This window comes from Peromyscus californicus, unplaced genomic scaffold, assembly GCF_007827085.1.
Source record: "Peromyscus californicus insignis strain IS unplaced genomic scaffold, ASM782708v3 Scaffold_2__1_contigs__length_46816999, whole genome shotgun sequence".
In the NCBI taxonomy this organism is placed as follows: domain Eukaryota; kingdom Metazoa; phylum Chordata; class Mammalia; order Rodentia; family Cricetidae; genus Peromyscus; species Peromyscus californicus.
Genome location: NW_026294540.1, coordinates 15222117 through 15249327, shown reverse-complemented (window position 1 = coordinate 15249327; position 27211 = coordinate 15222117). Strand labels below are relative to the sequence as shown.

The 27211-nt window shown below is 50.2% G+C and overlaps 1 protein-coding gene across 2 annotated transcripts; it reads left to right on the top strand.

Moving 5' to 3' along the window:
- Positions 1-153: 153 nt before the first annotated feature.
- Positions 154-26952, top strand: Ccdc92 (coiled-coil domain containing 92). Of its 2 annotated transcripts, none has more exons than XM_052755468.1 (4): positions 154-522; positions 22370-22516; positions 22917-22958; positions 25621-26952. In XM_052755468.1, exons 2-4 carry the CDS (start codon positions 22387-22389, stop codon positions 26391-26393), a joined length of 945 nt encoding a protein of 314 aa, XP_052611428.1. In that variant the 5' UTR covers positions 154-522; positions 22370-22386; the 3' UTR covers positions 26394-26952. The 2 variants fall into 2 exon arrangements, with proteins under 2 accessions (XP_052611428.1, XP_052611429.1); XM_052755469.1 differs by lacking the exon at positions 154-522 and adding an exon at positions 708-1189.
- Positions 26953-27211: the final 259 nt, after the last annotated feature.

The following is a 27211-nucleotide window of genomic DNA, read 5'->3' as shown; positions in this document are numbered from 1 at the left end:
CGCGGCTGGGCTGCTCCACCTCTCCGTTGTCCCCGCCCCACCCCGCCCTGGTTACCAAGGGCAACCGCAGTGCGGCCGCACCTGAGCAGTGCGCTTGCGTGTTACTAACATCCCTCCGTCTTTCCCTCCTCCTCCTCCTCTTCCTCGCCCTCGCCTCTGCCCTGCCGCAGTCGGCAGGGAGCGGGGCGTCGCCCCCTTCCCCTCTGCAGAGATAGCATCGATCGGCCCGGCCCTCCCCTCGCCAGCAGACCGCCGCCGCCGCCGCCGCCGCGTCGGCGCCGCATCCTCCCCTTAGACAACCTCGGGTGCGAGGACCAGCCCGGCCGCCAACGGCTCCCGGCGTGCACTGCGGCGAGCGCTCTCAGGGAGCGGGCGGGATGCGCCGGCCGGGCGGTGTCTCCTGAGTCTCCGTGCCCCGCGGCAGGGCCGCTGCGCACCCGGCTCCGACCGTCCCTGCCCATGGGCCGCGGACCACCGCGAGGAGCAGGCCGAGCGCCGCAGCCGCCTGAGGGACCGTGGCAGGTGAGGCGCGCACCTGGCGCGGATAAGGAGGCGGCTCGCCCGCGGGGCTGGGCGCCGCCGGGCTGCGCACACCGGCGCGGCGGGGGAGGCGCGGCGCAACGGCCGCAACCGCCGACCCGGGCGGAGGACGAGCCGCATTGCAGGTGCGGGGCAGCGCCCCGGGGGTCCGGCCCGAAGCCGGCGGGATGCTGTGGGCCTCGGCCGCCCGCCCGCCCGCGCCGCACCTGCAGCATCCCGGACCTGCAGCCCTGGCGACCGGGAGGCTCCGTGTAAGAACTCCGCCCTGGGCTCCCGGGGACCCGCGGACGCGCGCCCTGGCCACGCTCTCCCCTGGTTGCGGTCGGTCTCCTCGGGCTCGACCCGGCCCCGACCCGGCCCCGCGGGCTGATGTCAAGCCTCGGGTTATCTTTCGCTGCACGGTCTAGTCCACTGATGACAGTGAGGTGGCCGAGGAGAAAAATGTGACCGTGCTCTGTGACAGGTGGCACCAGTCGGTTTCATAACAAAGTACGGGTTTCCAGACACCTTTCGGAGTGTTCAAAGCAGCTGGGCGTGATGGCGCACGCCTTTAAATTTCAGCTCTCGGGAGACAGAAGCAGGTGAATCTCCGAGTTGAAGGCCGACCTTGGCTATATAGCGAGTTCCAGACAAGCCAGAGGGCTACATGGTGAGACCTTGTCTCAAAGAAAAAGAGTGTTAAAACCAGGATCGCTGTCTACAAACTAAGTTTGGAATTTATTTAAATAGCATTGGTATTATTTATGTGCACAGACAAGAATGCCCTGGCATTTTCTCGCCATTCAGTTGTAAGGAAAAAGACGCTAGCATTCCAAATGACTTTTACCTCCAGTTTTTCTTGTTTTCCTTTTAAAAGGCGAACTATTCACCAAAATGGCTGAATATTATGTTTGGAAGAAAGGCTTTAAAACTTTAAGACGGGTATACCACTACTAAAAAGCCTTAAAATAATTTGGATTGCTCCTTCTCTGTAGCATATTATAATCAATTAGTTTCGTTTAGATTTTTCTTTTTGGGTTTGCAGTGTGGAAGATTGAACGCAAGACTCCACACAGCGTAAGCATGGACTAGAATTTTCCTGTAACACACTTAAATATCTCAAATTGATGTTTTGGAAATTAGACATTTTTGACATTGACTCTTCTCAGACACAAGAATCCTTTTGTTTAGAATAGCTCACTCATTCTGGGTTCTTAATGCTCATCTGTCCTAGGTTGGAAAATCGATTTTAGCCTCATTATCTAATTGTCAGGATGTGTTTGCGGCAGGACTGATGTTAATTACAATGTTGATGCTTTTAAGAAATACTTGTAAAGCATTCTCTCGTATTTCTGGCAAGAAAATATGCAGAGCTTTTTTTCTTCTGTCTAAAACAAGGTCAGCCATAAATAGATCGTAATGCATACTGGGCGACACATTTATTAACTGAGATTAACTATCTCCTGAACTTCATATACTCTGAGGGCAGTGGCGAGGCGCCCAGCAGGGCCGTACATACAGAGGCTGCTGCAAGTGCAAGTTCCAGACCAGCTAGGTAGGCTCTGATGTTTCATCCCCACAGAAGCTTTTGGCAGGGAAGGGCCTGTGTCCTAATGGTCTTCAGACATTTGAAGGTCTGCCTTGCAGGAGGGATTTTATTGCTGTAGAGTAATTCCTGAGCAAGGAAGAGGACACTGAGTACTTACAGGAAGACAGCATCCCTGGTGCTATAAAAGCAAAATTACGATCAGAACTTCAGCAGCGAAAAGAAGGGGGGCTACCCTTCCTTGGGCTCCCTCCCAGTGCCTCATGAATGACAGCTCAAGTCTGGAAGGGCTGTGTGTGGGTGGGTGGGGGTGTTCTGTTAGACTGTCTCCCAGGGTTCCAGTGGCCACTAGATTCCAGGGTGTCTATGTTTCCCTCCTAGCTCTGTGGGTTTGTTGTTAAATGTTCTGCTGCTGGCTTCTCCAGCTGTGTGCATATTGACATCCCCAGACATCCACTTGAATCCTGGGAAGATTGTAACTGGGTTCCCTGCTTGATGTGGGAGGTGACTCGAACCCTATTTTGTGTTGTTTTCGGGAACTTAGAGATTGTAAAGCGCTCCCACATGAGTGTGTTGGAAATGTGTTATCTACTTCTCTGGCTTTTCTTTTTGTACTAAGCACCTAGTCAAGAGAAGTATCTTCTCTATAAAGAAGTAAGAAGTCGTTCTTGCTACAAATGAAGTGGTACCATTTGTTCTCTGAGAGTCAGCAAGTTGTAAAAGTGTGCTTTCCTGAGCTGAGGACGTTACAGATGGGAAAGAGATGACTCTGGTGCTTGCTCTGCGTTTCACTTTGTTTATTTCATTACTCAAATATGACTCAAGCTTCATAGCAAAACAGTCGAGTCATACCTACCTAAAGTAGTTGTATTCAGTGTTTTCTGCATGGTTTCTAAATATAGCCAGAGTAAAACAAAACCAAAAAGTAGAACCACTGCGAATTGGAGAGAGGGCAAAAGGGGGCTGTCTCAGTTAGGGTTACTATTGTTGTCATGAAACACGATGACCAAGAGCAGCTTGGGGGGAAAGGGTTTATTTCCCTCACGGTTCCATATCACAGTTCATCAAAAGCAGTGAGGGCAGGAACCTGGAGGCAGGAGCTGCCGCAGAAGCCATGGAGGAGTGCTGCTTCCTGGCTTGCTCAGCCTGCTTACTTACAGAACCCAGGACTAACAGCCCGGGGTGGCCCCACCTACAATGGGCTGGGCCCTCCAACATCAGTCACTAATTAAGAAAATGCCCGTGCCGGGCGGTGGTGGCGCACGCTTTTAATCCCAGCACTCGGGAGGCAGAGCCAGGCGGATCTCTGTGAGTTCGAGGCCAGCCTGGGCTACCAAGTGAGTTCCAGGAAAAGGCGCAAAGCTACACAGAGAAACCCTGTCTCGAAAAACCAAAAAAAAAAAAAGAAAATGCCCTCCAGGCTTGCTTACAGCCCACATCTTATGGAGGCATTTTCTCAATTGAGGCCCCCTCCTCTCTGATGACTCTAGTTTGTGTCAAGTTGACATGAAACTAGACAGCCTAGGAGCTTTATAATTGAGGAAGATAGAAGATGTGCCTTTTTTGTGCTATGTCAATCTTAATGAACTGATTGACAATGGGAATAACGATGTCACCATTAGAAGAATGACCAAACTCCCAGGTGTGTGCACTGATTGGGGTTAGCACTCTGGGCTGTAGCCGATGAACAGAGCAGGTTCCTGGGAGCACAGAGGTCTGAAGTGCAGCAGGATGGTCACGGGGCCAGTGGAGTTAAACTGTTGGATCCTCTGGACCTGGAGTTCCAGATGGTTGTGAGCCACCATATAGGCTCTGCATGAGATCCGTTGTCATGGGAGTCTTTCCTAGGCCATTGTAGTGGGCTTTTGCCTTCCCATTTGTTGTGCAGTTAGAGTTTGTGAGCCTGGAAGTCCATTTTCATATTGACCTTGCTTAAGGTATGTCTGCTACTGCACGTTGCAGTTCCCAGCATCATTGTGGTCCTGGCCATCTGAAGGTTGCACATTTTACCCAGAAGTGAAAAATTACACTGAAAAGGGCCATCTTTGATATCATTGGGGGGAGGGGTTGTGCATAAAACACTGGCTTCACAAGAGCAAGTTTTGTCCCTGTTGTGGATGACTACCCTGGTATTGCTAATGGTTCCTAAGCTAATTTCTCCAGTGATGGATGAAGTAGGAAGCCATGCTCATGCCGTACTCTGATATCAAAGAAGCTTTTTTTGAACTCACCCCTCCAGCCATCGCATACATCACCCTAAGCAGAAGGCACAGGGGTTATTTCTCCTCCCTGACTAGGGCATGATAACAAATCCCCATTGAGAGGCACCAAAGTCTTGCCCTTTGATAGGGAGGATGAGGAAAGTCCTTGGAGACAAGAACACAGCAGAGGTCACCAGTACTGGCTGTCCTTTTCAGGGTGTGTCAGTCTTTGTCTTTCATAGTGTGTCATCGCTATTTTTTGATTGGATATCTGTGACCAGACCAGAAACCTCCAGAAGCTGAGAACAGCATCTTTCAGCCACGAAAGCAGTTGCTTGTGGGCCTCCCTGTTGCTCTGGGTAAGGCGAGGTGGTCCTTTGGCCAGGGAAGAAGGATGTGTAGCCTGCACCTGGCAATAGGTCTAAAGTAAAAATACTTCCCAGGAAGAAAGTGGTCAAGGGCCAGCTAGGGGGCTTTGCAGCACCCTGGCAGTACTTTACAGAAACTGAGCCCAGGCACTTACTCCAAGCCTGATGACCTGATTCGGATCCCCACATCCTCCATAGTAGAACCAGCTCCCCGAAACCGTCCTCTGACCTTCATACGTCTATCATAGTGCATGTGCACACAAAACACCCAACATACAAAACAAAGTTTAAGTGGTTGAGGCCGTTTTTGGTAGTCTGTCTTGGCATCAAGACTATGGTATTAGGGTCCAGTGAAGAGAACACCAAGGCCAGACCTCACTGATGGGAGCAAAGAGAGAGGGACATTAAGCTGAAAAAAAGCCAGAGCAAGACCTTCTTAGAGACAGGCGGGAGTGGTCTTTTGGGGTGCTCTTGTGTCTCTGGCAGTCTAAGAGGCCTGTTCCTACATGAGACCTGGCCTGGGACAGGTGCAACATGGAGAGAATGGGTCAGCTCAAGAACACCTTGACAGTGCTATTCACCAGCCTAGAAGTTTCATAAAGCAGGTCTGATGGGAGATAGTGTGTTGTTGTTGTTTGTTTTTGCTCTTTTTTGGGGGCCCGCCACCCTGCTCCCAAATAAATCACACACGGAGGCTTATTCTTACTTATGAATGCCCAGCCTTAACTTAGCTTAGTTTCTAGCCAGCTTTCCTTAACTTATTCCATCTATCTTTTGCCTCTAGGCTTTTCCTGTTCTCTTACTTCTGTATCTTACTCCATAGCTTGCTGTGTAGCTGGGTGGCTGACCCCTGGAGTCTTCCTCCTTCGTCCCTCATTCCTAGATCCTTTTCTCTCCTACCAGTTTCCCTCTGTATATACTCTGCCTGCCAGCCCCGCCTATCCTTTCTCCTGCCTTGCTATTGGCCATTCAGAGCTTTATTAGTCCATCAGGTGTTTTAGACAGGCACAGTAACACAGCTTCACAGAGTTAAACAAATGCAACATAAACAAAAGTAACACACCTTAAAATAATATTCTACTAAATTCCCCCCTTTTTGTCTAAATAAAAATAAAGGTTTTAACTTGAACATAGTATAACTATATACAACAAAAACAGTTATCAAGAATTAATTTACAATATTCAGTCCATTTGTAGTTAGCTTATTTAGAGAAAATAATGCATTATCTATCCTATCTTCATGAATCCAAAGTTTTCCACCTAACTTATTTTCTATCATAACTAACAAAAACTGCAACTACAACTATTTAGTCTTTAACGCCATCAAAGACCCAGAAGGATATAATATTATCTAACAACAGAGACATTTGGCTGCCTGGACAGTTACCCAACGTTCATCTGCAACATTGGAATGTCCATCTTCAGTCTACAGGCCCAGAATATCTGGCAGACTTTTCTATGAAGTAGGAATTTTGGACTTTCCTGCCTTGTTTTGGCAAAGTTCATCAGTCACTTTCCTCTGTGTCATGCTGAATGTCTGGCAGTTTCTTCTATGAAGCAGGAACCCTGAAGGACCATCCTACCTTGTTTTGGCAAAGTTCATTGGTCACTTTCTTTGGGTCCTGCATGTCTCAATTTATACCTCACATTGTCAGCAGTCAAAGGCAAGAGCAGTTTCTTTGCCCAGTGGCTAACCTTGTCACAATGAAAGCAAACTCCATAAGGAGTTTCTTCAATGCCCATCATCTCTGAAGTAAATTGGTGCTGCCAGGAGCGGATGTGTCTCATTATCATGAAAAACTTCAAAAGGACATTTTAAATGCTATAGTCTATAGATCTTTGAAGCATTTGAAGACCATCTATCTAAAATATATCTATTTAATCTAGAAAGCATACTTTCTTTTTTAAAGTTAGGGCATTTCTAAAGTATCTAGATTGGTTCAGTTTAGCCATCCAGGTAACAATCCCATGTGTCTAGCAGCTGTCTTTTGCTTCTCAACAGTTAAAAAATTCAAAATCAACACATGCAGGATCCAGATTACCTGTGTATTTCCCATCTTATGTGGCTTTTTTCTTTTATTCTCTCTTTAAAGACTTTATAAACTATTCATTTTTTTTATGACTATATCCTTTTCCTTTTCTTAAGCCTACGCACATTGTTAAACACAGTGTGACCCATTTAGAGGTTTTTCCATCTGGATCTCTTTTACTGCATATCTCTAGTTGTTGGTTTTTTTTGTTTTGTTTTGTTTTGTTTTGACAGTATGAGCAAACTTTTAAACGGATAAGGTATACCTGGATCCTCCGAGTGCGGCTCTCACCTGGCTTGGCCCGCTTCTCGGGTCATGAAAGTCAAATGTGAAACTGGCGGCCAGTTTGAGGCTTGTCTGACCAGGAATTGCATTCAACCTTTCTAAAGCTCTAGAATGCCTTGCACTGTGGCATGTGTTTTTTACTTATTTTTTGTTCCTACTTAACATACTAGCTGCTCAAGGGCTCACTGACCAGCAGAAACTGTCCAGCTGAAACTCTTAAAGGAGCCCTATCCCTTTTTTGTTGTTGTTCAGCTTTCTCAGGCTCTAGATGGATATTGGAGCCCCACATTGGGTGCCAATTGTCCTTTTTTTTTTTTTTTTTTTAATTGTTTCTGCCTTTTAAGCCACAGCTGTCCAAATCAGCAGCTGCAGCTCTGCCACTACCAGCAGCGGTTAGGCCATGAGGGCCATAGCTGGAGGGAATTCTGTTCCTTCTGGCTCCAACTCTTGGCAAAGCAACGAAGGGAACTTAACTAAACCTCAGTCCTTCTAAAGAACTTAAAATTCAAAGGTTATGGAAGAATTCGGCTCTTTAGAGGCTGAATAGCAAGTAGCTCACCTCCTCTCCTTGCTCTTGTCCTGCAAAAAGCCCCCCCCACCTCGCCCCTCCTTATCAACCTTTTTTCACCTGGCTCCTCCCTACCACTTCCTGTCAGCTAGTTGCTGATGCAGCCTCCTGATGGATTTTTATTTAATCAAATATGTCTTTGCATCATTAAACAAATGTAACACACCTTGAAATAGTCTACTACAAGTGTGAGACTCATAAGTGGTTTGAGGACCCCACAATTAAGGAGCCCCCCACAATTAAGGAGCCCCCATCAACATCTCAGTGCTCTACTGTCAGTATGAGAGTATTTGGTCTTCTGGATGGAGAGTAGCTGCCATGAAGAGTAGAGACCTTCCTGTGTTGAGGATGGAGGCCTCCCAAAAATCAGCTTACTTTGCTGGGAACTGTTTAGCCTTTTCTCCCCCATTATACCATTTTTGTTGGTTTTCTTTACTGTGTTGTGATGCTCACAAATAGTCATTCTGTCTTCAGCTCTCTGCTTAAGTAGCAATGTATTATGCAGGGCTTACATTTATAGTTTTTAAGTGTACTGAACATAGCAGATGCCCATAATACATTGATTTAACCATCAGTGGGCTTAAAAAGCAAGTGTTCAAGCTGGATGGTAGTGGTGCACTCCTTTAATCCCAGCACTCAGGAGGCAGAGGCAGGTGGATCTCTGTGAGTTCCAGGATAGCCTGGTCTACTGAGGGAGTTCCAGGACAGCCAGGGCTATTACATAGAAAAACCCTGTCTTGAAAAAAACAAGAACAACAACAACAACAACAAAAAGCAAGTGTTTAGAACTGTCCAGCTATTACTCACTAAGACAGGTGGGTGACAGGTTTGCTTTCCTCATTTGAATTTTAATTGTTTTAGGTAAGTACATATTGTTCCCTATTCATTTCAGTATAGCACTAGTTCTTAAGGAATTAAGGGTTTTAGAAAGCAAAGTTTACAATTAAAAATCATGTTATTATTGATATTTAAACATTGGCAGAGAAACGTGACACCTGAACATATTTCTCAGCCAAAAGATTAACTTTATAGTTGCCATACTATGCGACGTCTAAGATTTTTTTAAAGGCTTATAAGGAGACTGTGCTCCTACTCTGAAAGGATAGGGTAGGTATTATTTAGCCTTGTGAGAGAATTCTTTCATGTGACTTAATATGTGCTGGGATGTTCAGCCTCTCCTACATCTAGACTCTGAACTATGCAAGGGTCATATTAATGTTTGGTCCTTTGCATATTCCAAATGGTGACCCTAGTTCCTGGCACTAAGACTAAAGAAAGATGCTTCATTGGTCTGGCAAGAGGACCAAGTTGGTAAAGGTGCCTGCTGCCAAGGCTGGCAACCTGAGTTCCATCCCCATAACCCAAATGGTGGAAGGAGAGAACAGGTTGTCCTCGGACCTCCATACATATGCTTTGTCAGTAAGTAAATGTAAAAAAGTTAACAGAAGGCTGGGTGGTGGCGGCGCACGCCTTTAATCCCAGCAGTTGGGAGGCAGAGGCAGGTGGATCTCTGTGAGTTCCAGGCCAGCCTGGTCTACAGAGTAAGATCTAGGACAGGCACCAAAACTACACAGAGAAACCCTGTCTCAAAAAACAAAACAGCAACAACAAAAAGTTAACGGAAAGGTGCATTGTAGAAAGAATGAACTGCAAAACTTTATATTGCCACTCCACAAAGGGAATGCTGAACTCTCAAAACCATGCAACAAAGAATGTGTTTAAGAGCCTCAAGAAAACATTGGCATGCCTTTGGTGTTTTGTTTGTTTAAAGATTTTTTTTGGTGTGTATGGATATTTTGCCTGACTTATATGACTGTACACCATATGCATTCCTGGTACCCATGGTGGCCAGAAGCAGTCATTGGATCCTCTGAACCTTAAGGACCATGTGGTTGCTGGGAGCTGAACTTGGGTCTTAACCACTGAGCCATCTCTCTAAAATCTGTATCTTTAAATTTTAATTTTTGAACTAGAATTTTGCACCTGAGTAGTTGTTTTTACATTAGAGCAAGAGCTGTTTTCCAAGTCGGAAACAACTTTGATTGATTGACTCAGCACTGATTTCCTTAGCTTCTCCATTATCTTGGCACAGAGTGCAAAGCTTAAGGCCCGGCCCTGTACTCAGGGTGTCCTGGTGACCACAGAACAAACCTGCTTTGTTTCTTCCATCCTGAAGAATGTTGGCATGGATTACAGGTGTCTGGTCACAGTCTCGTCAGCATCTGGAGACACTTTAGTCTTTTTAAGGTTCATGTAACTAGCAGTCTCCTGAACACAGAGGTTCCCTATATATGAAGTAATGCTAAAGCCTTTGGACAGTATTCCCTGGAGTTGACCTGTGTCAGCTCTGTATAGACTTCAGAGAGTGTCCACAGAATTTCTCTAGAAACACGTATCTTTTCTAACCACAGTACTGGAGATGCCTTGTTTGCAGGGCTCCATTTCTTGGTTATCTTAATGTTTAGACAAGAAAACCAAAATCTTTTGCCACAGACTGAGAAGGGACACTCACAGTCACAAGCACCATGAGGTTGACATGTGAGTCCAGGAGAGTGAGGAGCTGTCTGAGTTGGCTCAGCCTGGGGGCAACTGCCTCACCAGCGGGGAAGATTCGAGACAAGCTCACGTGGGGTTATTCTGACGACTTGTTGCAGGATGGCGGCCCTTTTCTCCAAGGCCAGTAGCTCTCTCTACAGCGGGAAGAAGGCCATGCCTGGCCAGCTGTTGTCCCTCCTGTGAACTCTCTGTCCCCACACTTGCCATTGAAACCCAAGGAGAGCAGCAGAAGCCTCGAATCACAAGAGAGGAAAGCCTCACCTCAGGGCAGAGCCCTACCGGGATCCTGCAGTTCATATTGGGTGCTGGGTAGCTCTTTGCTGTGGGGCTTCCTGACTGTAGGTAGCACCCTCTCACCAGCTAGAGCGACCCAAATGGTCCAGATAGGGTCCCTGAGAGCGGCAGCTCCTCAGCTCCTGGTCAAGCCCTTTAATGCATCAGAGAATCTCATCTTCATGTTCTTTAATTCTGATTATTTCCAGCTGCTGTACATCCATAAAGAAACTATAGCCGTGTAAACTAGTACTAGCTCACTCCAGTAGAGACTGAGCAGGGATGAGATGACATAAGCAAGTACCATGTGCAGAGTCCTCTGCTTGCCACTGTGTCTCTCAGTCTCAAGTGCTGTCCCATCTACTTCCCCACTGCCCTAGTTGTATACGTCATCTAAGTCATAGCACCAGTTGTGCATGTACACAAGCAAATGATCTGAATGAGGAAGGAGTCAGCAGCCATGGCCTGATATTTATAAAGAGCAAGCCTGAGCCCCTCCTCCAGCTAGCCGGCAAACCACAGCCTCGGCGTCATGGAGAGAGGTCCCCTTGCACTGTACTGGAAGACAGTATATTGTCATGTAAGACAGCCAGTCAGAACAGCACCTTTTTAGGATTTCTAGGATGCATTGTAAGGAATTCTGTTGAATCTGAAGCCTGGGTGCTCAAAATACTCAGTGGAAAGTAACAGCAGCACATTTTCACAGCGTTCTGCACCAAATCACAGGCAGGCTCTTCTGCAGCTGTAGGGCGAACACCTCTTGTTCTGAGGGGCTGTCTTCACAGGAGCAGCTATATTCTCAAAACCGAGCTGTTGGACTGTTAACACTAAGCAAGACATCTGTACATAAGCCACTCACAGCTCCAGCTGTGCAGTAGGAAAAGGGGGAGGGAGAGGCTCAGAAAGTACTAGCAGTGCTTTGTCACTGCAGTTCGTGCTGGTGACATTTCCATGGGGGTGCAGCAGCACAATGTGTCAGGAATGTGGACTTCAGAGTCGGTGGTTCAGAATGAACTCAGCCCTGCTACCTGCAGCTTTTTGCTCGCTGAGATACAGATTGTGTTCAGCGAGCATGGAGCATAGCACCTGACCTTGTAAGCCTTCGGCGTCGAGCTAAGGGGCCTGGGGCCACTGTACCTCTCCCCCGTGCCCTGCTTTATCCTGGCCTGTCGGAGTTCTGAACTGGGAACTGCACCTCTATTGTAGAGCTCTCCCACCTTGGTTTCTACCTTGGCACCTCAACTTACCACGTGTACAATTTTTAAAATTATGCTTTGTGTATGAGTGTTTTGCCTACATGTATGTCTGTGAACCATGTGTGTGCCTGGTGCCACAGGAACCAGAAGAAGGTGTTAGATCTCCTAGGACTGGGGTTATGGATATTTGTGAGCTGCCATGTGACTGCTGGGAATTGAACTCAGGTCCTCTGCAAGAGCAGCCAATGCTCTTACCTGCTGAGCCATCTCTCCAGCCTTTGTGTTCTTGTAGTGTAAATCTGGCATTAGTTTGTCTAGCCCACCTTGTTTCCACACCTCTCCAGACTCAAGTAGTGTGTGGTCATGCTTCATTGAGGTTTCCCTCCCCAGAGTTGCTTCCCCCTCCCTAGGTCTGCCCATCCTCCAGGGCTCAGCTCAGCGCCAGCCTTTCCAGAAGGGAGGCTCTGCCCTTCCCCGCCCTGCGCACTCGGCAGCAGTTCACTGGTGCCACCTGGTATCCTACAAAGTGCCAGGAATGCTGTGATAATTGAGGCCCCACCCATATCCTCCAGGGATCTTCTCTGCCTGGAGTAGAGACAGGTGTACTAAAGGGCACCTCCCTGGGCTCCCTTCCCCTGGCTCCTTTGCTTAGTCCTTCCACCTCAAGAGGTTGTAATTACAGATTGTTATCTTCCCCCACCAAGTGGTTGTAAGCACGGAATGAAGTTATACACTAGGCACTTTAGGAGCATACTGGCTTGATTGCTAAGTACATAATCAAAAGGACTGATCATCCAGCTAGTGCAATAGGCTTTGGAAATGTCAAGATAAATTTAAGCAAGGTGTGGTGGCATACACCTGTGATCTCAGCACTCAGAAAGCTGAGGCAGGAGGATGGTAGGTTTGAGGTCAGCCTGGGTTATATGGCAAGTTCAAGGCTACTCTAGGCAGCAGGATGGAACACTGTCAGAATAAGTTGTTTTGTTTTTTGTTTGTTTGTTTGTTTGTTTTTCGAGACAGGGTTTCTCTGTGTAGTTTTGATGCCTGTCCTAGATCTCGCTCTGTACACCAGGCTGGCCTCAAACTCACAGAGATCCTCCTGGCTCTGCCTCCTGGGTGCTGGGATTAAAGGCGTGCGCCACCGCTGCCCGGCCAGAATAAGTTTTAAACAGACTTGATGATGTTAAGTTCCTAGCTGTCAGGGTAACTTCTGAGGCTCAAGAAGTCTCTGGACTGGTATTCATAGCACCTTGTCCATTAAAAGTTCATAGATGAAACTGTCTGTACTGTATCTATGGAGATTCTACCTTGTTGGCTCAGGGTGATCCTGATGCCTGGCCAGCTTGAGAAGCTCGCAGGTGATATTTCTGCAAAGCCATGAATGAGTGAGTTTTCTGCTAGTACTGCTCTAGTACTACACTAGGTGAGTTACCCCAGAGAGTAGTTACCCTGAGTGCTGTCTATTGGGAGAAGAGGAGGATGTAGAAGTAGCAGAAGGACCTAGGCAGGGTCACTGTCCTACAAGCCCTTGGCCACTGCTGTCCCAGCAGCCACTTGTGTCTAGGATGTTGTCTGTGGAATCAAAAGTGCTAGGTTGACTCCTCTGGGGTCTGGGGATCCTACCTGCTGGGGTTAAATCTGCCTCAGGTACTGGTTTCACAAAGCCCAGGACTCCAGCAGGCACCCTATGATGGAGAGCTTGGTCATTGACCTCTTCTGGTCTACACAGCCCTTTGAGAGATGCATCAGCCTCCTGCATTCCAGACCTGTTTTCTTGAGGAGACCTTGCACACAGAGGGACTCACCCCTTATCTGAGTGTGGGTGCCTGGTGTGGTTTTAAATAGCAACTCTGAAAGTGTGAGCTAATCGGAGGAAGAGGAACATGGGAATAAATCCATCATGCAGGCCTCCAGTGACTACAGGCTTCCCAGACAGGCTATGTATCATGTTTCCATGCCTAATTGCCAGCTTCTGATCACATCTTTACAGCCTTAACATCAGGCTGTGCACTCTTTCAGAAGGAAATGGATGTCAGTGGCTGGAGAATTGTTGATGGGCTTGTGTTTTATGATGGTTAATGTCATCGAGATACGGGAAGGTAGACTGTGTGTGTAGAGGAGGCACCTAGGGGCTCTTGTCATTCTCTGCCTGTCTTGGGGACACTAAATGGTTGCTGTTGTAAAACTTGCCTCCAGTGAACTCCTGTGTACTTGGGTGAAGTAATGATAGTTGCAGTCATCCAGAGTCCCCTGACATGTGTTGGGGAAGCATGCCGTCTCCTCCTTAGTGGCGCTCAGTGATTGCCTTTTTCAAAGAGTGCCCTTGATCATTTCTTCTGACTGTAAAGCGATCTGGGTAGTACTGAAGTAGAATTTAACATGTTCATTTACTTTGACTTTATGTGTATGGGTGTTTTGATTGCAGGAATGTCTGTACCACAAGTGGGCAGTGCCCATATAGGCCAGCTGAGGGTGTTGGATCCCCAATAACTAGAATTACAGACAGTTGTGAGCCACCATGTGGGTATTGGGAATTGAACAAAAATACTTTGGAAGAGCAGCCAGTGCTCTTAACTGCTAAGCCATCTCTTCAGCCTAGAATTTTTAAGAAGTGAAAACTCACCCATAACCTACCATCTAGAAAGTAATGCTTTAATACTCTGTGTACGCCCTTGGACATTTGGTCATGACTTACTCAAAGTGTGATATTGCCGATACAGGTTTAAACATGAGCTTTTTAGCTTAACCCATCACAGGCATATGCTGATAACTGTCATCTTCACACAATGCAATTGTGCCATGCTCCCTGAGTCCTCCCTACCGAGCACTCACAATCCTTTGTGTGGTAGACATTGTGCAGAAGTAAGGCTTCTGTTTGGTTGGTTTCTTCTATTGGCTTTTAGAAACCTCTGTTAAAGAAAATGTCTACTGTGTAGTTAGAGAGTAGAGTAGAGCACCCATGAGACACCTCTACATAAAGAGTCAGCTTGTTTATTGCTCTGATAAAATACACCAGCCATTCTGCTTTTTTCTTTTCTTTTTCATCTTTCTTTTTATTCTTTGTCTTTCACATCATGCATTTCAATCCCATTCATTTCCTATCCCTGTGCCATGCAATTGTGCCATGCTCCCTGAGTCCTCCCTACCGAGCACTCACCCTCTGCCCTTGCAACCTCCCCTCCAAAAATCCACCCTCTGCCCTTGCAACCTCCCCTCCAAAAATAAAATAAAATTTAAGAGACCAAAAGGAAAAATCTCATTGTGGAAACAGTAGTGTGACATAGGAGTCATACAGTAAACCCTTTTATCCATAAATCAAGTGTTCATTGCAAAGAGTCATTGTTCTGGTTCGAGGCCGATGCTGGGCCCTCACTGGAACTCTTCTTGGATATTCTGTTGTTGCCCTGTGTCTTGAAGATCCTGTAGCGTTGGGTCTGCAGGACTGGCCCCTTCACATGCTCCAGCAGATCACAGATGGAGTGGATGTTGGGGTGGGTCAACTCATAACCCTGGTTCTTGGCCTGGTTGGTTGCAGGGTTGATCAGCCCACCAGCTCTCCCCTGTCTTCACTACAGCCATTCTGTATAATCTTGTAGCTGAGAGTCTTCTGGCCCTACAAGTCACTGTTCCACACAGGCAGCATGGTGGCTTCTCGAGTAACAGGGCTACAGTTCAAAATCATAGCTCCTGTGGTTAGTTCTAGCCACACTTGTTTCTGTTTGGTTTAAAAAAAAAAAATGGGCTGGAGAGACGCTCAGGAGTTTAGATAGAGCCCTTCTTGCTTTTGCAGATGACCCAGGTTTGAGTCCCAGCACTCCAAGGTAACTCACAATCATTCATAAATCCAGTTCCAGGGGATCCAAAGCTGTCTTCTGACTTTTGAGGATACCAGGCACATGTGTGGTGCACATATATACCTGAGGTAAAACATTCATACACATAAAAAAATCAAAAACAAAGAAACTATCTCAATTCTTTTGTTTAGGTTTATTTCACGTGTCTGTGTGTGTGGCCAATATTTCTGGCTACATCATGTGGGTGCGCAGTGCCAGAGGCAGTCAGAAGAGGGCATTGGATCCCATGGAGCTAGAATTACAGGCAGTTATGAGCCACCGTGTGGGTGTCAGGAACTGAACCTGGGTCCTCTGCAAGAGCAACAAGTGCTGTTCACCCCTGAGCCACCTCTCCAGGCTCAAACACCCTCATTCTTTAAGATGCTTCCTGTCTCTTTACAAACTTAATTGCCCCTCTGCTATCAATATTTAGTGCTGTAGTTCCGTTCTTCTTTAACAAGGTATTTCTAGAGTCTTTCTGGGAGCTGATGCCCTTTTATCTTGCAGCCATAGCTCTTTGGGGGTTTTCAGATGACTTGCTCATTGAATTTCCTAAGTGCCTTTGCAGGCAGTGACAGGAGGTCCCCACAGCTTACAGCAGTTCATCATCTCAGTTACTGTGAGTTCAGAATTGTATCTGTGTTGTCTGCATACATGATTAAGTTGGTTTTTTTGTTTTGTGTTTTGTTTTGTTTTTTGGTCTTTTGAGACAGTGTTTCTTTTTGCAACAGCCATGGCTGTCCTGGAACTCACTCTGTAGACCAGGCTGGCCTCTAATTCAGACATCTGCCTGCTTCTGCCTCCCAAGTGCTGGGATTAAAGACGTATGCCACCACCACCCGTTAAAGTTCTATTTTTAGGCCGGGCGGTGGTGGCGCATGCCTTTAATCCCAGCACTCGGGAGGCAGAGCCAGGCGGATCTCTGTGAGTTCAAGGCCAGCCTGGGCTACCAAGTGAGTTCCAGGAGAGGCGCAAAGCTACACAGAGAAACCCTGTCTCGAAAAACCAAAAAAAAAAAAAAAAAAAAAAAAAGTTCTATTTTTAAAATTGTGTGTGGGTATGTACACCCCCATTCCGTGGCGTGCATGTGAAGGTCAGCAGACAGCTTGTCAGAGTCAGTTCTCTCTTTCCACCTATGGGTTCCAGGGATCAAACTCAGGTTGTCAGAGGAGGCAGTAGGCACTTTTAACTGCTGAGCCATCTCAACAGCCTCCCTCCAGGGTGCATATTAAAGCACGCCCATGGGAGGGCCACTACTTAGCCTCAGGCCATTTTTAGCCATGGTTAGAGTACTATAGATTGGCTCAGAGGAAGAAGTAACGCTTTATTGTCTCTGGGCTTCAGCTTCCCTGTGCCCCTCTCCAGTGGAGATGGAGCAGGAAGAGGAAGGCAGCTAAAGAATTACTTTTGCAGATGACCCAGGTACTTTTATGTTGTCTTCTTTGGAAGCAACTACAATTTGCTAGCTCGTTCTCATACTTAGTGCTCAGGAAATACCTAGTATGAACAAATAAACATCTCAAAAGTAAATTTGTAGAGCTTTGAACCAGTGTTTACATAGCAGTAGGTCACTGGTATTGATTGAGCACTTACTGTGTGCCAGGCACCAGAGCCTGCTGCACTCAGCACTGAGGGGGCTGTCATGAAGATTAGAGTCAGCTAAATGGCTTCACTTGCACCCCAGGCCAGTCCCACCCTCTCAGTTTGTCTGCCCTGTCTGTCCTTTTGTCCTGCTGAGATCTGCAGATCTTCTCTGAATTTCTTCATGTGGAGACAGGTTGCTGGCCAAATAGTCAGAGGTTTTTTTTTTCCCCTGGTGTCCTCTGAACCCACACATCCACCTAGAAATGAGTAGCATACCTTCCTTCCTGGCCAATATTTTTCCTGACGGCAGTCCTTAAGCTTCAGGAAACCAGAGCACTACAGAAATTCCTACAAAAACTCCCAGTGGTCCTTAAGCTCCAACACTGAGATCGTGTGTAGTGCCCAGAAGGACAGGTCCTTTCAGTAAGTTGGGGAGACAGTGTATCCGTCCTTCAGGGAGAGAGAACCCACTGCAGATGAGCTATAACTAATTGATGAGTAGATTCAATAATAGCTTGCTCTAACCAATCTTCAGTCACACTAGGCACTGTTCTCATATTCTGAAATCGTTACCTCCAGGCTTTGTGAATTAGGCTGCTTTGGATAGCCCAGAGGCTGTGTTTAAATGAGACCCCTCCCCCAAAGATACTCATTTCTCTTCGTCTGCTAAATGTAGCTGCTTTAAAATATCTTCTCAGGCTGTCGAGACTTTGTGGGATGAGGTCATGTTCAGATCAATGCTGCCGCAGTGCTTTTTGATTAATGGGAGGTAACGGGCCCAGCCTCTCCTCAGCCCATGGTGGAGCAGGATAAAATTATCTGAAATGCATACGTAATGCATGAGTTCTTGGGGGAGAGGAGAAAGAGGGCAGAAGGAGGGGTTGCCTAGAGTAGTCCAGACAGAGGGGAACAGGGTGTGCAAAGGCCCTGTGTTGCAGGGTGTGGCAGATAAAAGAGGGTAAGGGGTGCTGTGGTGATGCACTACGAGCATATTGGGGACCTGAAGGGACAAGGCTGGGGAGGTGCAGCCTGGCCAGAGCATCAGACGCTTGCCATGAAAATGTAGGCCAGGTGAGTGTGTGCACAGGGGGATGCTATAAAAGGATATGTTTTGGAAGGGAATATCTGGACCTGGCTGTGGGTCTCCCCCTCATAGGCATACCCAAATGGTGTGTGGCAGCTCATTGCTGAGCAGAACGCTACTTTTGGCCCAGGACATCTTGTGCTGAGTCAGTCTCCAGAGGCTCTGGCTGTGGGACAGAGAGGGTGAGTGTGCATCAGGCCCTTGGCCATTCCTGCTGGTATCCAGGGCATGAGGACACACATCCTGAGGGTGGGGTTCCTCTTAGTTTTCCTAAAGCAGCCTTACTTTGCAGCAGTGCTGGTGAGGCCCAGAAGGCTGTGCTTTTGCTCACTTTCTTGTGTTAAAAGCAGGGCTGGTTCGTGATTGTCTCGGGAATGGACGGGAAACCCAGAGGGTGGAGAGCCATGTCTGGTCATCAGAACAGGCACAGTGCCTGGCCTCCACCCTGCAGGAGAACAGTCATCCAGTCTCCTCTGGAGCTGCGTTACATCAGATTGGCTTTGTCTGTGCACTTTGTCAGAGGTTGGATGTGTACTACAGAAAGCTTTGCCTTCCTGTGGACATCCACATCTGCCCAGCCTTGAAGGTTACTGCTGCAGACCCTAAGGCTGAGGGGGACTGCCAGGTTCAGGGCCATTTCTTGGCTTCCCTGTTTCAGTAGAGTATCCTCTGTCCTGCAGAGAGGACTGCCAGAGAGAGCCGGTGACAGAGTTCTGGTGCAGCATGCTCCAGAAGGAAGATCTTAGTGCCCTGGAGCTAAGAGGCAGCCTGCACCTGGGGGTCAGGATGGGCATCGGGCTTGGCTGTTGACAGGCCTTATGTCTTAATGATGGCAGGAACTGATGCAGACAGGGTCCTTAGCCACCAAGGCCTTCATTAGTGTCAAGTTATCCCCAGAAATGGTGGCGCAGTTCCCCTGGGAGCTACTGCAGCTGGTCTCTATAGCCCGCTGCAGAACAAACAGTGACTTCCCCGTAGGTCTGCTGAGTGCAGAGAGGACGATGTGAACTGATGGTGCTCCGTGGTGCCAGTGAGGTAACTGCAGCAAGTGTCTGCGTGCCTCACCCTTCCAGTCAGTCAAGGTAGCCTTGTTAAAGGCCACCTGTTCCCACCGCTGGAGCTGTCTGGAGAGAGACTACAGATGTGTGTGCATTCACAGGGGTTGGGCCAGGCCCGTCGTAATGAGAGTGGCTTGGAACCTTACCTGCAACTGAGGGCAAAGTCTCCAGGAGAAGGGGACTAGTGTCTAGCCCCCACTGCCTGCACAGAGCTGTGAAATTGCTGGTGGCTCTCAGGGGCGCAGAAACAGTTGAATCACCCTGGGGCAAAGACCACAGTTCAGAGCCATGAGCAGGGTGGTGCCCTCACCACACAGAATGGCAGTATCGGCAGGATGCTCAGAGGAGGTAGCCTGGGACCTATTAGCCATCTGCAGAAAACCCACAGTTGACTCCATCCATTATACCAACCAGTTCCAGACCCAGCAGTGTACCCTTTCCCATGGGTCTGACTCTTGAAGTTGCTTGGGGACCAGCTTCAAGTCCGGCATACCATCTCTAATGGTGGTATGGGATCAGTAGCTCAGGAGAAGAATAACATCATTGACTCAAGCTATGCAGCTCCTTCCCCTATGGATTCAGTAGCACTACCATCCTGCCCAGATGGTGAGAAAGTCACTTAGCCATCTCGACACAATTCAGTCCCATACACCTGCATAGACAGATCTCCTCTTTGGAGCCTATTAGGGCATCCCAGAGGAGGGACATAAGGGGACCTAGACAGTCAGGACTACCACAGGGCTGAAAGTCCTTGTCCTAATGTCAGAGTACATTCATATTTCCGGGCCCAGCAAGCCTCCCTGGTAGTGCATGGCACTCCTTGCACACCTGGGTTTGTTCTAGGGTAATAACTGTAGCAGCAAGACCACCGTGAATTCTTGAGTCCAGAGTTAGGTTCAAGCACTGATTCCCTAAGGCAATCCAAATAGGATCAGTTCCATAAACCATACTTAAATGGGTTTCAAATAAAACTTACCTACCACCCGGATATTGGGACAGGGTGGCCACTGAGGGGCCCAGTGTAGATTATAAAAGCAAGTATCTGACTCCCTGTGTAGATACGATATTCTCTCAGAGCTACATGAGATGTCTTAAAGTTTAGACTATTAAAGTACACAGTTTCTCTGGGCATGCGTGCCTGTGAGTTACAGACCTGAGGAGGAAGCCCCTGCCAACATGGGCCTTGGTGCTTGTAGGTCACCACTGGTGTTCACCGTGGCCTCCTGGGTGCAGGCACTGGACTGGGCTTAGGTCGAGGCAGGGACAAGCCTGCAGGCCGTGCAAGGATAAAGGCAAGAGACACATGCCTATAAACCCACTCCAGGACAGTGGCCAGGGATGTGAGACACACAGCCTCCCTCCTCTGAGGCTGGGCCTTGGAAAGCAGCAGGGCTTCGGCTGAGACCTTGGAGACCCTGGGAGGGCAGACGGAGGAGGGTGCGGAGGGCTGTCCTGCCGTTGGACACCTCTGATAGGCTCTGAAGAGAGCTGCGCTGCTGCCCGTGCACTGGGCTCCAGAGAGAGCCAGGGAGTGGGACCTAAAACGTCCCCACCCCCCCAGCCCCTGTGTGGAGGTGGAAGAGGAGAGAGAGGAGACGGAGGCAGTCCATCTACGTAGGCCGAGTGAGAGGAAGATGGAGCAGGCCAGTCAGGACACAGAATGGCCTTGCGAGTTTGAATGCAGACGGGTCACCAAGACAAGTGCAGGCCTGACAGCAGTGGAGGCTTGGCTGATGGCATGGGGGAGCTGGGTCAGAATGGGGATGGCACTTGTGTGCGCTCATGCTAGGCCCAGGTTGCTGCCCTGTGTTCCTAGACCTGCAAGTCCTGAAACCTGGGCTCGGCTTTCCCTGAGCTCACAGGACCATGGAATTGAGCCTGTCCTCTGCAAGCACGGTTGTCAGGCCTCTCCCCCCCTCCCCAGCCTGCAGACACCAAGCACACGGGTCCAGGTGGCCCCAGACTTCCTTCCTGCCAGGTTGAGCACGAAGTGCTTCTGAGTGCAGGAGACCATTGCCATGACGGAGGCCCAGACAGCAGGCTGGGCTGCCCTTCTGACTGAGGCTCCTACTGTGGGTGCAGGCCCAGGGACCGTTCCTCACATGTCACTGCTCACTTGGCCTTGGTTGTACTGGCTCCTCTGATATGGTCAGTGCCTTCTTCCAAGGCCATGCACTTGGCACACAGTACTGGGATCTTGAGTTGCAGGGTCCACCTTGCCCTGCGGCTGGTTGCTGAGGCTGCTGACATGCCTTGGCTAGTGGCTTCTTCCACAGATGGAGCTCACCAGCTTATGCCCTCCAGACCAAACTTTGGTCCTTGTCCCGGGCTGCTTTCTCTTGACATGTCCCCCTAACTCAGGTGTCCTGTTTTTTGTCACCGTAGTCCTGCTAGGATGTGTTATTGTCTCCTTGGCCCTGCCAGTCACTTTTCTTTTCCTTCTGAGCATTTGTCAACTCTCCTGCAGGCAGAGCTGGGTGGGGCCTGGCTGCCTCAGCAGATGGTGTGAGGGAAGGCAGGCCTGGCTGAAGTCCACTGGAAACAGTTCTTAGTGGTGAACACGGCTCCTCAACTGATGACAGCGGTGTGCCCTGCCACCACAGTCCCGTGCTGAGCAGACCCCAGGGGCCCTGGAGAGGGGGCTCCTTCAGGAAGGGCCTGTGGGAAGTCACCGAGAGCTGTAGTGACTGTGTTCTGTCCTTGGTGTGTCCCAGTGCTGGGCCACATCCCTTAGTTTTTCTAGAAAGATGGTCTGACTTCACATTACTCCAGCTGTAGTTGAGGGCAGGGCCTGAGGACCCCATACTTCTGTAGCCATGGATTTCTCCTTCCTCCTCGTCTTCTCTTCACCTCAGTAGCTCCCAGGTAATGTGCCTAAGAGCCCACTGCAGGTGGTCCTGGCCCCAGGTTCTCTGTGGGGCATTATTGCCTCCTAGTTATGGAATCTCTTGGGGGCGCTTTGGGCTAGCCACAGAAGTCAGGACAGTGGAAAGACGAGACCTGAATTTCAATAAAGCCTGCTCCATACCTACTGACCCTTCAGTCTTCCTTCCGAGTCTCTCCCTCTCCAGGAAGGAGCAGCAGCTGAGTCCTGGACTGGGCACTACTCATGCCCTCAGCTGGTTCTCACAGAGGCCTGGCATGTGGCAGGTGCTCATCAGAAGGGGGCCCTGGAGCCCCACGACCTCACCTGCTCCCTGTATATTCCCGTGACATGTACCCAGAGCCCCACCTCCTTGCAACTCCCATGCTTTTGTGTTTCCTGCAGGTCACCTGGATGTCAGCATGGCAGCCACCAACCTGGAGAACCAGCTGCACAGCGCACAGAAGAACCTGCTCTTCCTCCAGCGGGAGCATGCCAGCACACTCAAGGGGCTCCACGCTGAGATCCGGCGGCTGCAGCAGCACTGCACAGGTGGGGGCAGGCTGCAGCTGCTGTCGGGGGGCAGTCTGCTGGGGGGGTGCGCCAGGCCCCTCCCCACTTACACCCCTGCAAGTCTTCCCACCACCCAGCCAGCATCCTGGAAGCTCTGAGCACTCAGCTGCTGCCCTGCCCTAGAAGAGTCCCAGGGGCAGCTGCTCCCTCGCTTGCTGTGCTCTTGGGGTGTGTGCGAGGAAGGTGAGGCAGGGAACTCTCGAGGCACAGGTCCTCGTGCAGCCCCGATAGGAACCTTGACCCCGTGTTTCTTACATGGATCCTGGAACTGCCAGCCCTGCTTCTACATGGTAGCACTCACTCAGCTGGAATTTGGGGCTGTTTTCAGAACTGATGTGAGGTACATCACGATAATCAGTGTGTCATGTTTCCTTTGTAGATCTAACCTATGAGCTGACACTCAAAAGTTTCGAAGTGACAGGTAAGAGCTCCTCCCCACATGTGGGTGCATCTTGTTTTCCTGGCAACGTATGCCCACTGGTCACGTGCTTAGCCTCCCTTTTACAGTAAGAGTGGTTTTCCCTGCGCAAAGACAAGTTTGTGCCCTCAGACACCTGTGGGCTGGAGTGATGAGTGGCTTTTTTCACTTCCCATTGATACATATGTCTAGAATGTCTGTTACGTACTTTTGAGAATTTTCTAGCTTTTCTACCATGACAGTATATCCCTCTGTAATCCAGAAATAAACCTCAGTGTGACTTGCCAGAAAGGAGAAGTGACAGCTAGGCAGAAGCCCCTCCCCCAGTCTCCAGAGTTTACCCAAGGCCTGACCCACAGCCACAGTGCTCCATGTGGGGGGAGGGCTGTGGGTCCACGAGTTGAGACCTTCTTTCTCTGGACTGCAGTCTAGATACGCTTCCCAAGTGCGACTCATCGGGGACCCCAAGAGTATAGCGAACCAGTGGTGGCCAGAGATATGACAGAGACGGGGTCTTCTAGGAGCTCTGGGCCTGGGAGAATGGCTTGTTCCTTAGCACCCTGCTGGGACTGAAGGGTATATCTGGGAAGACCTTTCCCCTAACTAAGCTCTCATGAGAGTCCAGTCCTCGTTGAAGCCTCAGGTCCCATCACTGAGCATTTGTTACTCTGTCCCTGGGTAACTCCTGAGCACTCCTCCTGAGCACTCCTGTCGTGGTTTTGTCAGGCTTCATAGGCCTTGGAGCGGGAGCCTAACCACCAAAATCTCCACAGAACAAAGACACCCGAGTCCTGTCTGCCAGGAACACAGGCAGCAACTCAGGATAGAGTTACAACCTGTGGTTGGTCTGTCGTCCCCCCCACACACACACACAACACCCACACACACACACACCGTGACATGCCCGTGCTGTGGAGCCAGGGTATCCTCACACCTCCCCCTTTTGCCCAGATTAGTCTGCAGCAGCTCTGGAGCCTCTGTCTCAAGTCCCCTCATCACCCCTTTAGGACACCCTCAGCAGCAGCATGGCTTTTGTCAAAGGTGTATGAGGTGCTACTTCAGCAGAGGGGGCGGTTTGAAAAGCCTCTGGGTTTTGTGGGGGCATGTCCCATCCTCGGGGTGAAACTAGTGCTCGGTTCAGGGCACATCACGCACAAGCTCAGAAGGCAGGTCAGAAAGGATCCGGAGTCTCTCCCATGTGGTCTACACACCTGAGTGCCCAGTGACACAGACTCAAGCAGTACTGCTCAGTGGGGAGCAGAGGGCTGTGGACTAGAATGGATGTCAGAAGTTTCTAGAGAGGATGATGTAGAGGACTGGGGTACCAGCACCTCCCAGAAGCACCTGCTAGATCTGGCCAAGACTGCACTGGATAGCAGACAGCTGGGTCGCTCGGTCATTTTCAGGGAAGGACAATGTTTGCCCAGGCCTCCTAGGGATAGGAAGCCAAAAAAAGCACCTTACCGAGGAGCCCTGGATTTCTTGTTCTGCTGGGACCAGGCTGTGTGCCTCTGACAGTCTGTAATGGCCCAGAACCTGTGACTGTCAAGGACTGTGTCTGTCTGTGACCAGCACCAGGGAGTCTGTCAGCCCTCAGCCCTCCTAGCATTCCCTGAGGACACGGATTCCAGAATGTTCTGTCTGGCTGGGATGCAGCCAAAGGCCTGAGATGATAGGTCTGTCATGCTCGGAGGTAGGGCCAAGGAGGGCCCATCTGCAGGTGTGTGGAGGACGAGCGTGGATGTCAAACCCGATGCCTGGGCTGCGGTTCCTCACTGAACTGGAGAATCTAGTGCTGGGGGGGGGGGGGGTGTTTTGGTTATGGCTAAAAACCCAAGACTCGCACTGCATCATTTCTAGGGATAACATTTGCTGATTCAGTCTCTCTCTCTCTACACACACACACACACACGTCTGTGTTCACCTGCAGTGAGTTTGCAGTGTACACTCGCCCGTGGGGCTTCTTAATAGCTCAGAGTCTACCTGAAGCTGCCGGCTTAGGGAGGTGCAGTATGCTCCCAGAACCCACGGGCACTGCAGGGCTGTCGGCAGATTGTGGATGCACAGATCTGGAGTTGAATCAACTCTAGTGGTCACAACACAGAAGAAACACGGAGACGGGCAGCTCAGGGTTCATGTGGGTGCAGAAGGCATGGAACAGATGGACTGTCAGACTGGCAGCTTGTTGGCCACGGGAGGAAGAAGGGAGCAGGGCAGATTGAAGGAGGCCTGGGAGATGGTGGTACCCAGTGGGAAGGAGGCCAGACGATCGGAGAGGAGAGCAGAGCAGAGCAGGCTGCCAGCACCAGAGGAGCAGAGAGGGCAGGTTCTAGACTGGGGCGGCTGGGAGAATGAAGGTGACAGAAAGCAGGGTCTAGGCCTGAGGGACATGTCTGACACCCTTCACTTGTAGAGCTGGCACTCCAGAGACGCTGACTTCAGCTGACGCTCAAGCTGTTTTAACCTCAGCACCTTCAGATTCTGGAGACATTCTTTTACGCAGTAAGCCAGGGAGCCAAGAGCTGGGAGGGGCCTCGAGACCCCCTGATTCGCCTTTAGTGGGGCCAGGGCCTACCATAGGGCTCCTCGCGGGGCCCTCCACACAGGCCACGAGCATCTCCTTCCTCTGCTAGGCTCTGACGTGGCACCTGACTTGTTCCTGCAGGAGACGGCTCTTCCAGAACAACGGAGCTCAAGAGGCGCTGTGAAGAGCTGGAGGCCCAGCTGAAGGCCAAGGAGGAAGAAAACCACAAGTTACTGCAAGAACTGGAGCAGAAGAACGCTGCCATCGCTGTGCTGGAGAACACCGTCCGTGAGAGGGAGAAGAAGTACCTGGAGGAGCTGAAGGTGAAGAGCCACAAGCTGAGCATGCTCTCCGGCGAGTTGGAGCAGCGCGCCAGCACCGTGGCCTACCTCACCTCGCAGCTGCATGCAGCCAAGAAAAAGCTCCTGAGCTCCAGCGGCCCCTCTGACGCCAGCCCAGCCGGCGGCCCTGCACTGGCCAGCTACAAGCCCACACCCCCCAAGGACAAGCTGCCGGAGACACCCCGCCGCCGGATGAAGAAGAGCCTGTCGGCCCCACTGCACCCTGAGTTTGAGGAGGTGTACAGGTTCGGAGCCGAGAGCCGCAAACTCCTGCTGCGGGAGCCGGTGGATGCGATGCCAGATCCCACCCCATTCCTGCTGGCCCGGGAGTCTGCTGAGGTCCAGCTCAAGGAGCGGCCTCTGGTCATACCTCCCATCGCCTCAGACCGTGGCGCCAGCGGGCAACATAGCCCAGCCCGAGACAAGCCACACAAGACCCATGTCGGGGTGGCTCATCGCATCCATCACGCCAGTCCGCCCCAGGCCCAGCCTGAGGGGGAGACGAGGGCTGTGGACCAAGTAAGCACAGGGAAGGTGGTGCGGAAGCACTCAGGGACGGACCGAACTGTGTGAAGCCTGCGGCCAGCCCCGCAGCCACCCACGCACTGTGAGCGCCGCCGCTGCCGGCACAGGGAACCTCGCCCACACCTTCCTCGCCCTGCCCATGCCAAATGTTTCCTCCCGTCGTCGCAGCCTGGCTCCTGGCCCATAGTGACACACGCTGTGATGGTGTCCCCACTGAAGATATTTACTGGCACTGTGGCCAATGCCTGCATGCCAATAGCTTGCTTCCAGCCCCTCGCCATGAGATCTCGGCACAGTCCTAGACAAGGCCCAGGCCACGGCTGCATCACATGCCACACTCAGAATCCGAACCGCTTGAAGTCAAAGCAAACTAAGGACTTGCCTCTCCCAAGATCCAGGGCAGCCTATCAGAGCAGAGCAGCAGCTTCTGCTCCTTACTGGGAGACTCCTACCTTCCCACAGCCCCTTTGCCGAGCAGCTGTATGTCACATGACCTAAGCAAGATGACCTCACCCCTCATGTCACCCCAACCTGAAGGTGTGTTGATAATTTTTTGTTAGTTTCATCCAAATGTTCAGGATCCAACAAATGTTATTTTCTAAACCCACCCTCCTCCTCCTCTGTCTTTTTGAAGCACCGAGGGACTGGAGGACTAGCAGGTGGGGGTGGGGATGCTTGCTGCGCAGAGCTGTTGCTGAGTGAGGTGTTGGTCCTGCCTTTCCGGCAGAAGCTGCGTTCTGTCCTGCCCAGGCTCCGCACTGCCTCCCTGTCCCCAGCTGGCCAGGCCAGCCTCACAGTATGAGAGAGACAGCCAGTAGCCATTTGTGCCCAAGCCACACAGAGGCCCTGGGAGGGGGAGTCTGGAG